This window comes from Mustela nivalis (genome assembly GCF_964662115.1).
Source record: "Mustela nivalis genome assembly, chromosome: 8".
Classification (NCBI taxonomy): domain Eukaryota; kingdom Metazoa; phylum Chordata; class Mammalia; order Carnivora; family Mustelidae; genus Mustela; species Mustela nivalis.
The window spans coordinates 23,805,491-23,821,771 of record NC_139027.1 but is presented as its reverse complement, the minus strand read 5'-3'; the positions used below and the strand labels follow the sequence as shown (position 1 = coordinate 23,821,771).

Genomic DNA, 16,281 nt, shown 5'->3' with positions numbered 1-16,281 from the left:
ATCTGGAAAAGTAAGATCCAGGGAGACAGCTGACTATAGTCAGGCTGTTCTGAATATAAACCATCAAAAGCAGACATAAGGCAAGCATCATTCTAAAGGCAGAACTCTCAGGCAACTGCCCTGCGGAGTCAGCACAGTCTCCATCCCAAATCAGTCATTACTGAGCACAAAGCCAACATTACATTTCTGCCCAAGATATTATTAAAGGGACTATTACTTTAGCAGCAAAACATAAAACTGCACATACATGACCAGTTTTAGTGTTTGGATTTTTTTAAACTTACAGCCAAAGTCCCCTGATACAAATTTACTAATATTCATAATGATTATTGTGCTTCACACAATATCTGGGTCTGACCGAAACGTAATTTGTGTGATTTACTATAGTAACTACTACTCTACAACCAAGCATTTCTAAAGAGAGCAATAGGAGAAGGGTTCCCCCTGGGTTGCTGCTCAAGACCTCTCAAGCTCTGATGTTTTCTTTTTAACACTGTACTGAGATGTAACCGACATACACAACATTCACGCATAGGGTGGTGCAACATCACACGGTCAATTTTAGAACAGTTTCTTCACTCTCACCCCAGGCTGAAGAGAACTATGGTCTCTTCACTCGCTCTTTTTCCAGTTAGTCACATCACTTCTATTCACCTAGTTCAGTTAACTCAAAGGTCACTTTCCCAGAAAGGTCTTCCCTGACACCCCACTGAACACGCTAACACCACGCACTTGCAGCCCACACTTGGAGCATGGAGCATCATCTCACTTGCTGCCCGCATCCTCAGCCCCACCCCCGCTTTTTTTTTTCTCCAGATACTGATCACATTTAGCATTCCAAACATTTACTGTTTATTGTCTGTAAACTCCAAGGGGGAAATGAATTTTGTCTTACTGCTCTACCTGCAGGGCCTAGAACGTGACCCTGCTGTAAAAGTTTAACAGATCATAGAGGGAAAAGGGGAGGGAGAGGAGAGCAAAGGAAGTAGCTTCACTACTACAAATTTCACCAACTTGTAAGATCTTTGTCCTAATTTATTAAATTATAGGTTCTCTGTAACATTTTTCTCCTTTAAAATGAAAGTGTAGAGACGCCTGGGTGGCTCAGTTGGTTAAGCAGCTGCCTTCGGCTCAGGTCATGATCCCAGCGTCCTGGGATCAAGTCCCGCATTGGGCTCCTTGCTCCGCAGGGAGCCTGTTTCTCCCTCTGACTCTGCCTTCCACTCTATCTGCCTGTGCTTGCTCTCCCTCTCTCTCTGACAAATAAATAAATAAATAAAATCTTTAAAATGAAAGTCTAACTAGAGAAAACTAAAATAAATGAAGTTAACTAAATTTAACACCACTGCAGATGCCAATATCTATGCCACACCGAAAGATCTGTTCTCAAGTTTTCATTCCTTGAGGTCTTTACTTAATGCCTAAACTGGGTACCATGGAGAATACCATAGAAATATATGACAGCCATTTTCTTCTAAAAGTCTACAGTATGTGTGAGCTATTCGTGTGTAAATTAAATACACGGTGCCTTTGTTTTTCTGCTTTTGCTTCTCATTTAAAAAAAAAAAAAAAATATGTGAATAGCAAACACCTTCCAAGCACCATAGAATGTGGGGAGAAAAAGCAATAGTCTGTGTGACCTGGAATAGTCAGAACTGCCTGCCAGGGGAAGTAGTGTTATCACAGTCAGTGAAACCAAGGTAACAACAGAACCAACATGCAATGGCTTCCCACACTAGTTTATTTCTTGCATATACAGCAGTAGTAAGGTAAGGAGGAAGGTTCAGGTTGGCAGACAACTCTCTTCCAAACAGTCTTTCAGGGATCCAGGTTGCTTCCACTGTGGCTCGGCATCCCCTTGGTTCCACATTGTGGTATACATCCAGCCAGCAGAAGAAGCAAAGCACCAAGAACTGCAACACATCTTTTCCACTCACATTCTAGGGGCAAAAACTCAGTCATATGGGAACCAAGAGCTAGCTCTGGACTTAAGAAGAGGGGAAGAACAAATTTTGGTGGCCAGCCAGGAGTCTCTACCACAAGGAGGATTTGAAATGAACCATGAAGGATAAGTGGCATGAAACCAGAAACAAAGGAACCGCATGAACAAAAACAAGTCAAAACTAAGCAATAGTCAGGGCAGAAGAGCAAGAGGGCAAGGCTGGCTAGTTCTGAAGAGCAGTGAGAGAAGATGAAGTTGGTGAGATCAATGGCTCCCAAAAGTAAACTGAAGACAAATCCCAATATATGTCAAAGTTTCTACCAGCCTACAGTGAAGTGAAAAAAACAAGTACAAGGAGATAACCTGTTAATAATGCTAAATTAATTAGAGTGTGTTTCTAATACAATTTTCTATGACTTACATAAAATGTGGTATCAAAATTTCATGGTTTAATTTTTATATTAAAAATGTTTTAAAAAATGACCATTAAGGCTATCAACAGTTCTTTCTTTTTTTTTTTTTTTTAAAGATTTTATTTATTTATTTGTCAGAGAGAGAGTGAATGAGAGCGAGCACAGGCAGACAGAGTGGAAGAAAGAGTCAGAGGGAGAAGCAGGCTCCCTGCGGAGCAAGGATCCCGATGTGGGACTCGATCCCAGGACGCTGGGATCATGACCTGAGCCGAAGGCAGCCGCTTAACCAACTGAGCCACCCAGGCGTCCCTCAACAGTTCTTTCTAAAATAATGCCCTTTCCTGCCTATAACAAAGTCAGTCTCTGCCTTGTAGGCAATGGGGATTTACTTGCACTTTCCAGTTCATTATATAATTTTAATGCCTGATATCTTCTAACAAACCTTTATTGCTTTGCTAATTAGAAGAGACTTATTACCCCTAAATAACCATAAGAGTTTAAATATAAAAAAACAACAGTTACCTGAGAGTATGGAGAAAGTCTTACATATATAAAATGTACTGAAATCACATGACCCAAAGATTGAAAAAAAAAAAAAAAATAGTTGACTCTTCTGGACCTAATTTCAAATGCCTACATTAACATATAATATATATGACAAATATTAAACTCAAAAATGGGGACTTAAGAAAGCAATAGACTGGCAAACTAAAAAACAATCTACTATAGAATTTAACAAAGAATTTCCTTTTCTAAAATAACTACTTTTAATCTAAAAATGATATAATACACTATTCTAATTATTTACCATAGGCCGGGGGGGGAATATTAGTTACTATTAAAAATAGCAATAAAGGATGTAAAATGCTCTCTGCTAGAGAAATTCAAATGTCATCATTCAAATACAAGATAAAAATAAGAACTATATTTGAAATAAAAGAGTGTTCAATACTAAAGAAAGCAAACACTTAGAACTACTTATGACCAATGGGAATACGTGCTTATTAAAGACAGAAAGCTAATTCTTAGCCTCTAACAAAACCAAATTCTATTTTTAAAAAATTACTTTTTCTACCTTATCCCCTATACATCATGAGTAGCAAGGTTTGAAAAAGACACTGCACATCATGCCTCCTTAAAAACAAAGAGGGGAAAAAAACCTATCAGAGAAATATAAAAGGTGCAAAGTCCATTTACTGGAAACCCAGTATATGTCTCAGTAAGTTCCAAACATTTGTGCAAACGTTTGCCATGCATCTTTCTGGTCATTTTAGAACTATTAAGCTGAGGAATGACCAAACTAAATGAAATCAACCATGCAAGGAAAACATCTGCTGATAATTTCTAAAGTTAATGGTTTCCAACAGTCATATATATCTCTTATCACGATGCTTTCCATGGAAAATACTTAAGTATTCACTGAGAAAAGAACTTAAGTCAAATTATTGTCAAAAAATACTTCTACTACATAGCAGTCTGTTAGTTTGGAAAATTTAATTAGTCAGGTTCTAAAGAACTTTCTGCTTAACTGAGAGCTACTGCTTTTTAAAAATTTAACACACATGTACCATTACTGTGGCAAAATTATTTCTACAAATAGAATTTCAGTTTGCTAAAATTTAATTCACCACACATTTTGAAAAATGTAATAGTATTTGGTAAATACTTCAGTTTAATTTCTTAAAAATGAAATCACTTTTTTAAAAATCTCTGGCAAATATGTTACTAACTCATATATACTTAGAAGGACATGTACATACTTACACATGCTAATCATACCAGTTTTAGTCATATTAAAATCTAATGGCTGAGATTCATTAAATGTATGGGTCGGGTAAAGCTTTCCCCTAAGCTTGTGGACAAAAAAACAGAAACTAGATCTGACTAGGGATTTTATACTGCACAACACAGCTCCTGCCTAACATACTCTTCTAGTCCTACTATCTTGAAGTTATAATAAAAAATATTGGTTAATAGAAAACCTCAGAGTTATATGACATCGAGTAAACACTGAAAATTTAAAATAGGAGTCTCAAATCTAGGGTCATAGAGTACAGTGAAAGTCCCATAAAGTAAATCAACTTAAAAAGAAATATGAGAAGTCATATATTTCCAAATGAGGCCTGTATGCTTCAAAGAGATGAACTTAGGAGGCTATAATACTTATTCCAACAATGCTATAGTTAAAATATTTTTCCAGCTCCTTTTTGGGAAATCCCTACAGAACCCCTAGAATATTCTAGTGATTATCCTCAACAAATGGCAACAAGTCTTCAAACTTGGAAAGCGGGTTTGAAGTTTTGAAGCAATTACGGACTCACGTGGGGCCTGCTGTAGAGAATGATGAATCATCAATAAAAGTAATACACAGTACTATACAGTAATATACAGCTAATTGAAAACGAGACGTAAACACAAGGCAACAACAATTTTCCTGTGAGGCACCCTGGAAGGGTAAATCCTCCCAAAGAGCTGAGTGTACTTCTCAACTGGATGTCAATGTAAGCTAACCTCACAGCTATGCATCATTTAGTCCAACTCATTTTACCAATGAGAAAACTAAAGTTCTAAAGGTGAAAGAAACTGCCCCAAACCTAACTATTTGAAGCCAGAGTTGGAACTAAAAGTGAGGTCTAATTCCTCGTTCAATATTATTTCCCGTGTCTATGGTCTTCAAGGTCTGAGAAAAGGAAAACAGAATTGCCTTTAAAATCCATTAAGGGTTTTGGTTTTAAATTCAAACTAAAGCAACTGGGAATCTCCAAAATTCTGTAAGAATATGCAATTAGATTTTAAAACACATACACATTTAGTGATGCCAATTCCAGCTACTACATGAGGAGGCAGGCACAAACTGCAGGAAAAATCAACTAAGAATGGCCGATAAAGTAGTTCAGGTTCAACGTGGTTAGATCTTAAATTAATTCTAATTTGGCAAAGCCAAACTTCTTCCAACCACCAAATGTATGAAATGTTTTTCTTATGCATTTAAAAATGTTTTAAATGAGCTGTCATTATTCATTACTGTTTAATAGCATTTGTTGAGCATTTCCCATGCCAGGCACTTGCATTACCTCATTTAAACCACACAGCAGCCCTATGGAGGCAAGTACTATTAAACCCCATTTTAAAGATAAGGAAATGGAGATCCACCAGGGTCATAAAAGTGTGATGGCCTGTACTTTCCAACAATGTCTATAAAAATATTTCCTATCCCACATGTTTTTTTAATAAACTTTTTGCTCTACAAGTTTTAAATTTTCATAATTATACTGATATATGTATAGAACTCCTATATACCCCATAGTTTCCCCCATTATTAATATCCAATGTTGGTATGGTACATTTACCACAATTAATGAACCAACAGATAAATTTTTTTTAACTAAAACCTAGAATTTATTTAGATTTCCTTAGTATTCATCTAATGTCTTTCTTCTGTTTCAGGATCCTATCAGGATACCATATTAAATCTAGTCATCATGACTCCCTAGGCTCCTTCTGGCTGTGACAGTTTTTCAGATTTCCTTATTTTTGATAACCCAGAAATTAAAAAACTCAGACCCTGGATGTATATTACTCCAGAGAAGATGCTTCTTAACAACTCTTGGGGTTTTTTTTGTTTTTTTTTTTTAGATTTTATTTATTTATTTGACAGAGATCACAAGCAGGCAGAGAGGCAGGCAGAGAAAGAGGGTGAAGCCGACCCCCCGACCCCCACCCCCGAGCAGAGAGTCGGATGTAGGGCTCAATCCCAGGACCCTGAGATCATGACCTGAGCCGAAGGCAGAGGCTTTAACCCACTGAGCCAAGCAGGCGCCCTCTTAACAACTCTCTTGAACAATAATCCAAACTACCTGTACTTAGAATTTAAGAAAGTCTGTGTGTTGGTCAGTGCAGTGGGCCTGAATTGGCAGGACAATCACATTTGCAAAGTAGATCCTACCACAATACTTTTCTTCCAGGTAACTGCATTAATGCATGATAAAACCAAGAGAATTTATGAATGAGCTCTCATGGTATATAAGACCATGTGACTGCAAAATATGTTACATCATTCCCAGTGACAGGACCAAGCAGGCAATGCATTAACTTCTTTTTAAGTAACCATACTAGCTTTCCACACTGTTATGGGGGGTGGGGGGGGGGTGTTAAATATTCAAATAATTTCTACTTGTTTTCATTTAATGGAAGGAGTACTTATAAAATATCATCAAATTTCTCATACACATTTTAGGATTAAGTTGTAGCCAGTGCTAATTATAATGGACTTGGAAAAAAATTCAACCTTCATGGATTAAGATTCTATTTATAAAAGAAAAGTCTAAACTGCAGAAACAGTGCTTAGTTTAGAACAAGAACATGTACATAACTGCCAAATGCAATCCCTGTTTAGATTTCTCTTTCTGAAACACTGTAATTACAAAAAACCAAAATGAATTTCTAAGTGTTTCAAGATGAAATAGCCCTTGCATAATTTCTAAGACTTATAATTACTTTCCTGAAAAGGTAAATACTCCAAAGGTTTTAATTTAATACTAACTCTACAAGTTAACACAGATTAAACATTTGATTTTACTCTAAAATGGAAGCCACCTATGAAATTCAGAAGCTTTTTAAAAATGAACAATCAAATGTTAACCAAAGGAAAATTACTGGGAGGCTAAACGCCAATGCTAACTTCCTACAGCCATTTACAGGGAAAGCAAACCCCAAAGTTTACTGAATGGTTTTTAGGATTCCTCATATACATTTAGTGACTACCCAACAGAGAAATACATCATTACAACACACAGACTCTCACTTCCCATTCCCTCTTCAGTCCAGCTTTTTGCCTCTACCACTCCACTAAAACCACTTCAGGAAAAAAGTCCACTTTCACGTTGCCAAATCCAATGGCCACTTCTCTGTCCTCATTTCACTTGACCTCTTGGCAGCATTCCACATGAATGGCCGCCACCTCCTTGAAATGCTAGCCTCTTCTGGCTTTTGTGACATCATCCTCCTGGTTTGCCTCTGACTTCACTGATCTGTCTCTCCTGGTCTCCTCAAATGGCTCCTACTCCTCTTCTGGACCTCAAAATGCTGGGCCTTCCTTGCACTCAGACACTGGTTGTCTTCTCGCCATCCTTTTGCTCTTCCTTCCTTCCTCTCCATCATTCTCCTGCTGACCTTTCCAAAAGATATTTCCAACACAACCCTCCCTTCTGGGCTCTGGACTTTCAGATCAGCTGATGACTTGGGTGTTTCAAAGTCCTATCAAATTGAACACATGCAGAATAAATGTCATCATTTCCATGGCCTTCCTCCACATCCATTCAGCCCTCAGTTTTCTCCAGCTCCATGAAAACATCAGCTTCCACCCCAATTCTCTACTGAGAAATCCAGGAGTCATCTTTCATTCTTTCCTTTCCCTCATGCTCCCCAAATCCAATAAAATAAGCAAGAGATCTATCAACTCCATCTCTAACACCCATCCTAAATCTAACATGCTGCACCGAATGCCACTGCCACCACCTTACCCCACACCATCATCATCTTGTGCTTGAATCATCACGGACTTCCTCTCTTTCACTCTTGGCCAAACAGTACCCCCACCACATGCAGTCCTTTCCCCTTACTGTAAAAAAAAAAAAAAAAAAAGAAAAGAAAGAAAGAGGAAAGAAAAAAAGAAAGAGTAAAATGCCAACCTGATTATCATTTCCCTGGATTTAAGACTCCAAAAATCAAATTCTCACCTAAAATCTCCAAGTCCTTTATGAGTTGGCACCTACCTTTCCTCTTTCCAAGTATATCACTTTCCACTCCCCTTTACCCACATTCCAACCACTATCTTCTATCAGGTTCTCCTAGAGGCTACTTCCTGCCTCACTGCTTTGTGCAAATTGTTATGATGCCTAAAATGGTCCTCCCAAACTTGCTGCTTACTACCTTCCTTTCTTCCTTTTAGGTGTTGTTTAGTGCTGTCCCCTTAGAGAAGCTTTCACTAAGACTGACCACTACACTTAGAGCAAGTTCCCCTTAGTAAATACTCTCCCCTGTCAATCCTCACTGCTTTCTTTATGGCTCTCATTAAAACCTGCAGTTATTCTGTTCCATTGTCTGTTTTCCTGTTTCCAGCCCATCACTCCTTCCAGAATTTCAGTTTTACAGTTCTATGGTTGTAAGAACCATGTTGGTATTGTTCACTATTATAGCCTCAGCATAAAATCCAGCACACTTGGAAAGAACTCCATTACTACTTGCTGAATGGCTTAGTATAAAAAATGAAGAAAGTCAGATGAATTGCTACTACTATTTTATGTTTTTTAGGAATTCAAAAGCAGGCAGAAACAAATATGTTTCAGTTGATCACAGCATCTTTCAATTCTTGGTCCTTTTACTACTTCTGAATTTATATGGGGTCCTTTCTACTTAAGAGAATAATAATACAACAAACACAAAAGTGTAACAGAAAAATAATGTCATCCAGAGGGCATTTTCTAGTCTCTGATGTGTTTTCAAATGTTTTCTACCTCAACTGAAATAAAGAAAGCAGGTATTATTTCCATCTTATAGAATCATTAAGACTCAGGGAGGTCAGGGCACCTGGGTGGCTCAGTGTGTTAAGCCTCTGTCTTTGGCTTGGGTCATAGTCTCAGGGTCCTGGGATGGAGCCGCACATCGCATTGGGCTATCTGCTCTGCGGGGGGCCTGCTTCCCCTGCCTCTGTGCCTACTTGTGATCTCTCTCTCTCTCTCTGTGTCTCTGTGTCAAATAAATAGATAAATAAATCTTAAAAAAAAAAAAAAAGACTCAGGGAGGTCCATGAATTGCCTAAGATAACAATTCTTTAGTGGTAGAGATGAGATTTTGAACCCTGTTCAAACCCTGTTTCTTCTACTTTCTTCTTTTTTGTGTTTTGTTTTAGTGCAGCTTCAACCTTTTTTTAAACTGAAGCTTACAGTAAAGCAGACAGTGAAATGTACAAATCCTAAGTATATAATATCGTGAATTTTTACAAAGTGAATATACCCAGATCAAGAAAGAACATCACCTGCAACCCAAAAGCCTCCTTCATAAATACTCCCTCTCAATCATTCACTACTCCTAATTGAACTGTAACCACTATTTGACTCCTAGCACCATAGTTAGTGTTACCTGTTTTCTAACTTTACCAAAATGGAATCAACAAGTATATATTCTTCTGTATTAGGTTTCTTTAACTCAAAACTATGTCTGCAAGATTTATCCACATTAATAACTACTGTGGGGTGGTCCGTTCTTTTCTGTTACTGTACAATATTTAACTATAAAAATATACCAAAATTTATCTATCCTGTTAGAGTATTTTCCAGGTTTTAGCTATTATGAATAATGCTATTAATGAAATTCTTATTTTGTAGATGAAGAAGCTAAGACCCAGAAGGGGAAAATGACTTATCAAAAAAACAAAACAATGGGGCAATCCAACTAGTCCCCAGAAGGCTTATTTCCCCTCCCCTACATGACACACTCAGCACTCAGAAGCCATCTGAATCCTCAGATTTTTTTTAATGCTTGCATAATATAAAACCAAATCTTAAGTTACAAATAACTATGCCAAACATTATTGTAGCTTCTGGTTACCAAAGCAACTTCAGTAAAAACTTTTTAAACAAATGTCATCTTCTCTAACTTGTGGCATTCAATTAAGATTATGATGTTTGGGGGTAGAAGTCATTTGTTTTTACACATATCATTATTCCACAGGGGTCTATCTAATTTGCAGTCAAATTAAATTTTGGTTTCCAGATTAGAAATGTCTCAAGTTGGGAGTTCTATCAAAATATGGACAAATACAACAGTGCCAAATTATGAACAGGTAGCATTCCAAAACTCTGCATTTAAGTCAGCAGTTTAGAATTCAGAATGCACTTTCTCACAAAAATTGTATAATACACTGTGATCAAGCCTTCAGATCAGTATGCAAAAGCCAACCGGACCTAAACATACATAAAACAGCACTAATAATAAGTCTTTAACTGCTATGAACACACACCTAACTAGGAATAATAATCTATAGAATTGTATCTTAATACCCAGAATCTCTTATGTTAATCCTCATAAACCATGAGAGACCCCACGCCTATTCTTTTCAGATGCCTCTATGACCAGTTTATGTCTATCTTTTTAATCCCTCACCAATACTCTTCATGCTCCCAGATCCTGAGCCACAGAATTCAAACCACAACTTATCCCATAATTTCTATTCCTTAAATAACCCCTTGAGATTTTCAATGCTATAAAAACCTTTGGGAGGAGAAAGACAGAAATAGAGGGAGAAAAGGGGGAAGTCATAAAATCTCAAGAAATTCTAAAAAGTAGGGGTGCCTGGGTGGTTCAATTAGTTATGTATCTGTCTTCAGTTCAGGCCATGATCCCAGTGTCCTGAATTTGAGCTCCACTGCCTGGCCCCCTGCTCATCAAGGAGCTCGCTTCTCCCTCTGCCCTTCCCCAGCCCACCACTGGCTCACGCTTTGGCTCTCATTCTCTCTCTCGCTCTCAAATAAATAAACAAAACCTTAAAAAAAAAAAAGAAGGAAAGAAAAAAAATAAATCCTAAAAAGTAGTTCTTCTATCTTCACCGAAAGGCACATGGAATTTTTCTACATTCCTACATTCACTGAAATATTCTTTACTAGACCTGTACTCAAGCCTTCTAAACTTCTTAAAATCCTAGGCTGGGCATTTCTGAGCATCGCCCCTTGCATTAGGAAAGCTTCCTGTTTCATTACCTCTCACATTCTCTCTCATTTCTCACTTAGACTCTAAATGGAAAGATACAGAGGCATGTTGATAAATATCAAGTCTTTAGGTCACATAAAACTAAAATAAAGGAGAGACGGTACTCCAGGAGTAGTAAGGCCATTAAGGTCACCATTAATCTATAACATGTTTTTGTTGTTGTTTTGCTTTTGTTTTCTGGGTTTTTTTTTGTTTTTTTTTTTTTTTTTTTAAATAACATGTTATATACAAGTTAGGAGCTATATATAAAAGCTTTGGAGCAAAGAAGTAAGTTTCATGAATGGACAACAAAGTTTCCAGAAGTGAGAAAAATCTATCTTATACATCACAATATAACATTCCTTTGTTCTTGTGGCTCACCTTTATTTCCAATAATTACAGTGAAGATGTATGCCATACTGTCTCAGTACAACTAACACTGACCCCAGTATACCACAAATAGGTAGAATCCAAGGTAACAAAAAATCAGGTCCCAACCTGATCAAATTATTTACCAACAAATGCAGAATAAGTCAATTTCTATTTACTCTAAGTGATGAAAACCAAAGGACAAGAGCTATATTAGCCTTAAAATCCAATGAAGAAGATGGTAAATGACTCCAAAGGCCAAAAGAAATTTTAAAAATTAAAAATGTCCTCAGGGATGCCTGGGTGGCTCAGTTGGTTAAGCTGCTGCCTTCAGCTCAGGTCATGATCCCAGCGTCCTGGGATCAAGTCCCACATCCGGCTCCTTGCTCCGCAGGGAGCCTGCTTCTCCCTCTGACTCTGCCTGCCACTCTGTCTGCCTGTGCTCGCTCTCGCTCTCTCTCTCTCTAACAAATAAATAAATAAAAATCTTTAAAAAAAAAAATATGTCCTCAGAGTTCCTAAGCACAAGAATGAGTAGAAGAGTCTCTAAACTTTGAATTATAGATATTTTACAGAAAGTAAACTAGGAAGATAAGACTGTATTATTCCATGAAATAAGTCTTTAAAATAAATATATTATGGGCCAAAAATCTTAAATGGACTTAAAACTTTAAGTACAAACTATAAAACTACCACTGAAGTTAACAAGAAGCCACACACAGAAGTGTAGCAATGTAGATACTATACCCAAAAGTAATCTGAGCTAGCTTGTTACAGACAACTAAATAACCCATCAGAGAGCTGTCAACCTATAAACAATAAAAATTTACCTTTACCTACCCACTATTATTTTATATAAGCTGGTCTTGGTTCCACCACCTACTGTATGACTTTAGGCAAATTATTTAACTTCTCTGAGTCTCAATTTCTGCACTAGTAAAATAGAACTAAAAATGCTACCTACCTCATGATTATTATGAGAATTAAATACCATGAAGTGAATGGTGACTAGCTCCGGGACAAAGCAAATATTCCATAGTGGTTAACTACTACTGTTTTCTCCAAACTGGTATGTTCAAAAGTTACTTGAAGTCACATCCACGACTTAAGTTACTTGAAGTCAGATCCACGACTACCTCTCAAAACTTCACAATCCTCAGGATAGTGCTAAACACTATGCAGATGTTCAATATTTACTGACTGAAGACTAATAACACACATGGAATCTAGAACCTTGAAGCTGAAGTAGGTTTTACATGTCATCTGGAACAGTTTCACTTAATTCAATAATAAGAGTCATTGGAAATTATTAAATCTTTGTTGGAAAATTTCCAGAGTCAGAAACCTGCCATATCAAAAAGGCATAGAGTAACAATTCTAATTACCAGAATATAAGATTTCACTGTACTGATTACTTTCATAAACTTATCTGAAAGGCTGAATTCACTAGAGGGCATCACAATATTAGGAGAAATCAACTATCAGAAAGAATCAGTCAATATTTATTCTGAGAAACACTGCACCCAGTTGTATAACATATATATGCTAATTTTTAAATTATTTGTTTAAATATACATTAACATACATGTACAGAAAGAATTTTTTTAAAAGGTTATAAAATCATTACTTACAAGTCCCTGTGAATAGGGTAATTCAGGTTATCATAAAGCCTGGGTTCTTTCTGATCCCATAATAAGGCCTCCTAACAATTTTAAGCAATTTTAATAATTATAGGCTTATAAAGGAAAAGCTTGCAAAACCAGACATTTATTATTGTTCCTTGCAGCCATATTCCAAGCAACCACCAGCTTTCCATAAAAGGACCCAGCGCCAAAAAGAAATTTATCAATTTCTCTTTAAGAAATCCAAACCTGGACCTGTGTAAAACCAATTATTTAAAGGATCTAAAACTAAAATGTTCACATTCATTACCAAAATAATGGTACAACTCTGAAAGTTCATCAGGCTTGGTCCAAGAGAAATGTCTTCAAAAATCCTCTAACTCCCACTCATAATTCATAGCACCTGCTCACTGTGTAATATGCAGAAAGGAAAACAAGGAATTATCTATAGCACACTCTTCCACCTTATCACATTCCAATTGTATGTGAAATTTTACAGCTCACATGCAGATTCTATCAAAATTCCAATGGCCTTTTTTTTGCAGAAGTAAAAAGCTGATCCTGAAACTCACACAGAATTGCAAAGTGTCTCAAGTAGGCAAGCATTACTGAAAAAGAAGAACAAAGCTGAAGGATCACACTTGCCAACTTCAAATCTTACTACAAAGCTTACAATAATGAAAACACTGTGATACTGGCATAAGGAGAGACATACAGACCAAAGGAAAAGAATCCAGAAATAGACCCATGCATCTATGGCCAACTGATTTTGAACAAGGGTCCCAAGACCATTCAATGCAGAAAGAATAGTCTGCAACAAATGGTACAAAGTGGACACGCACAGGCAAAAGAAAGAAGTTGACCTCTATATCATACATAAAGTGGATTAACAACTTGAATGCAAGAGCTAAAACTGTAAAACTTTAGAAGAAAACATGCAGGTAAATCCTCATGACTTCAGATCTGACAACAGATTCTTAACTATGAAACAAAAAGCCCTAGCAACAGAAGAAAAAATAGGTAAGTTGGACTTAATCAAAATTTAAAACTTTTATATAGGGGTGCCTGGGTGGCTCAGTGGGTTAAGCCGCTGCCTTCAGCTCGGGTCATGATCTCAGGGTCCTGGGATCAAGCCCCACATCAGGCTCTTTGCTCAGCGGGGAGCCTCCTTCCTCCTCTCTCTCTGCCTGCCTCTCTGCCTGCCTCTGCCTGCTTGTGATCTCTCTCTGTCAAATAAATAAATAAAACCTAAAAAAAAAAAAAAAAAACTTTTATATATCAAAGGACACTATCAACAAAGTAAAAAACACCCCACAGAAGAAAATTTTTGCAAATCAAGGGTCTAGTATCCAGAATGTAAGGAAACTCACAACTCAACCACAAAAAGACAAACAACTTTTTAAAATGGGCAAAGAATGGGGTGTTTGGGTGGTTTAGCTGGTTGAACATCTTGACTCTTGATTTTAGCTCTGGTCATGATCTCAGGGTTGTGAGACTGCGCCTCACATCCAGCTCCACACTCAGCACGGAGTCAGCTTGAGAGTCTCTCTCCCTCTCCATCCCTCCTGCTTCGGCTCATGCTCCCACCTTAAATAAATAAATAAATAAATAATCTTTGAAAATGGGCTAACAATGTAAATAGACATTTCTCCAAAGACAAAATACAAATGGTTACTAAGCACATGAAAAGATGCCCACAGTCACTGTCACTAGGGAAATGCTAATCGTAACCATGGTGAGATAGCACTATATACCCAACAAGGATGGCCAAATTTTAAAAATGGAAAATAACAAGTAATGGTGAAGTCATGGAAAACGTGGAACCCTTAAACATTGCTGGTGAGAATATGAAACACAGCTTCTGTGGAAAACAGGTTGGCAGTTCCTCAAAAAGTTAAATATAGAATGACTAAATCACCCAGCAATTCCACTCCTAGGTATCTACCAAGAAGGACTGCAGAAACAGGTACTCAGATACTTGTCCACAAATGTTTACAAAAGCAGCATTATTCACCATAGCCAAAAGGTAGAGACAACTCAAATGTCCATCAATGGATGAATGGCAAAACCCAGTGTGGTATCTACACAGGAAATACTACTCATCCTTAAACATGAATCAAGTACTGATATATACTACAATGTGGATAAACCTTAAAAACATTATGCTACGTGAAAAAAAAAAAAAAAAAGCAAGACTCAAAAGATCACATATTATATGATTCTATTTATGTGAAATATCCAGAATGGGCAAATCCAGAGACAGAAAGCAGACTGGTGGTTGCTGAGAGCTGAGGAAAAAAAGAGAAGTAACTGCTTAAAGGTACAGAGTTCCCTTCTGAGTTAAATTAAGTGTTTTGGAACTAGACAGAGAGGTGGTGGTGGCACAACACTGTGAATGTACTAAATGCCACTGATTTGCTCACTTTAAAATGGTTAATTCTAGGATATGTGAATTTTATCTCAATTAGAAAAAAAAAAATCAATAGAGAGATACCAAAGGTCACAGCCTTTTTTCCAAGTATCCAGAGTGGAGGTCATTCATAAAAACTGATTGTTAAGCCATAATGGAAATCTCAATTTTATAGGACACATTTTTTAATTATTATACAATAAAACTAAGAATTTATAATAAATTCAAAACAAAGAACCCTAATGATTTAGAATATTTAAACTTAAAAAATTAAGGATAAACAAAACTTACAGGTTCAAACGACTTTGGTTTGTATCCAAACAACCTGGGGAGCTTGTTTAAAATTAAGAAGTTCTACATACACATGTATATATAGTTTCCCACAGCTGCTATAACAAATTACTTGGTAGCTTAAAACACCAAAAATGTATTCTTTCACAGTTCTAGAAGCTAGAAGTATGAAATCAGTGTTAGTAGGCCAAAATCAAGGTGTCAATGAGTCCACTCCCTCCAAAGGCTCTAGGGGAGAATCTATTCCTTGCCTCCTTCAGCTGCTGGTGGCTGCCAGAATTCCCTGCCTTGTGGCCCCATCATTCCAATCTGTCTCCTTGGTCACCACATCGCCTCCTACTCTCCTGTGCTTGTGTATAATCTTTTTCTGCCTTCCTCTTATAAGGACATATGTGCTTGTCTTTGGGACCCACCCAGATAATCCAGAATAACTTCCCACTTCAAGATCCTCAACTTAATCATATCTGCAAAGACCCTTTTTGGCCATGT

The 16,281-nt window shown here is 37.1% G+C and overlaps 1 protein-coding gene across 3 annotated transcripts in view; it reads right to left on the bottom strand.

Moving 5' to 3' along the window:
* Positions 1 to 16,281, bottom strand: part of LCLAT1 (lysocardiolipin acyltransferase 1) — a 181,516-nt gene that overhangs the window by 142,783 nt on the left and 22,452 nt on the right. Inside the window, exon 1 of one of the 3 annotated variants that reach the window (XM_082745264.1) lies at positions 7,878 to 7,969. The exons of the other annotated variants lie outside the window; for them this stretch is intronic. Within the exon in view, the coding sequence (XP_082601390.1) occupies positions 7,878 to 7,909 (32 nt within the window). The 5' untranslated portion in view covers positions 7,910 to 7,969. Of the gene's footprint in view, positions 1 to 7,877; positions 7,970 to 16,281 lie in introns of those variants that run through there. 3 annotated transcript variants of the gene reach the window in all.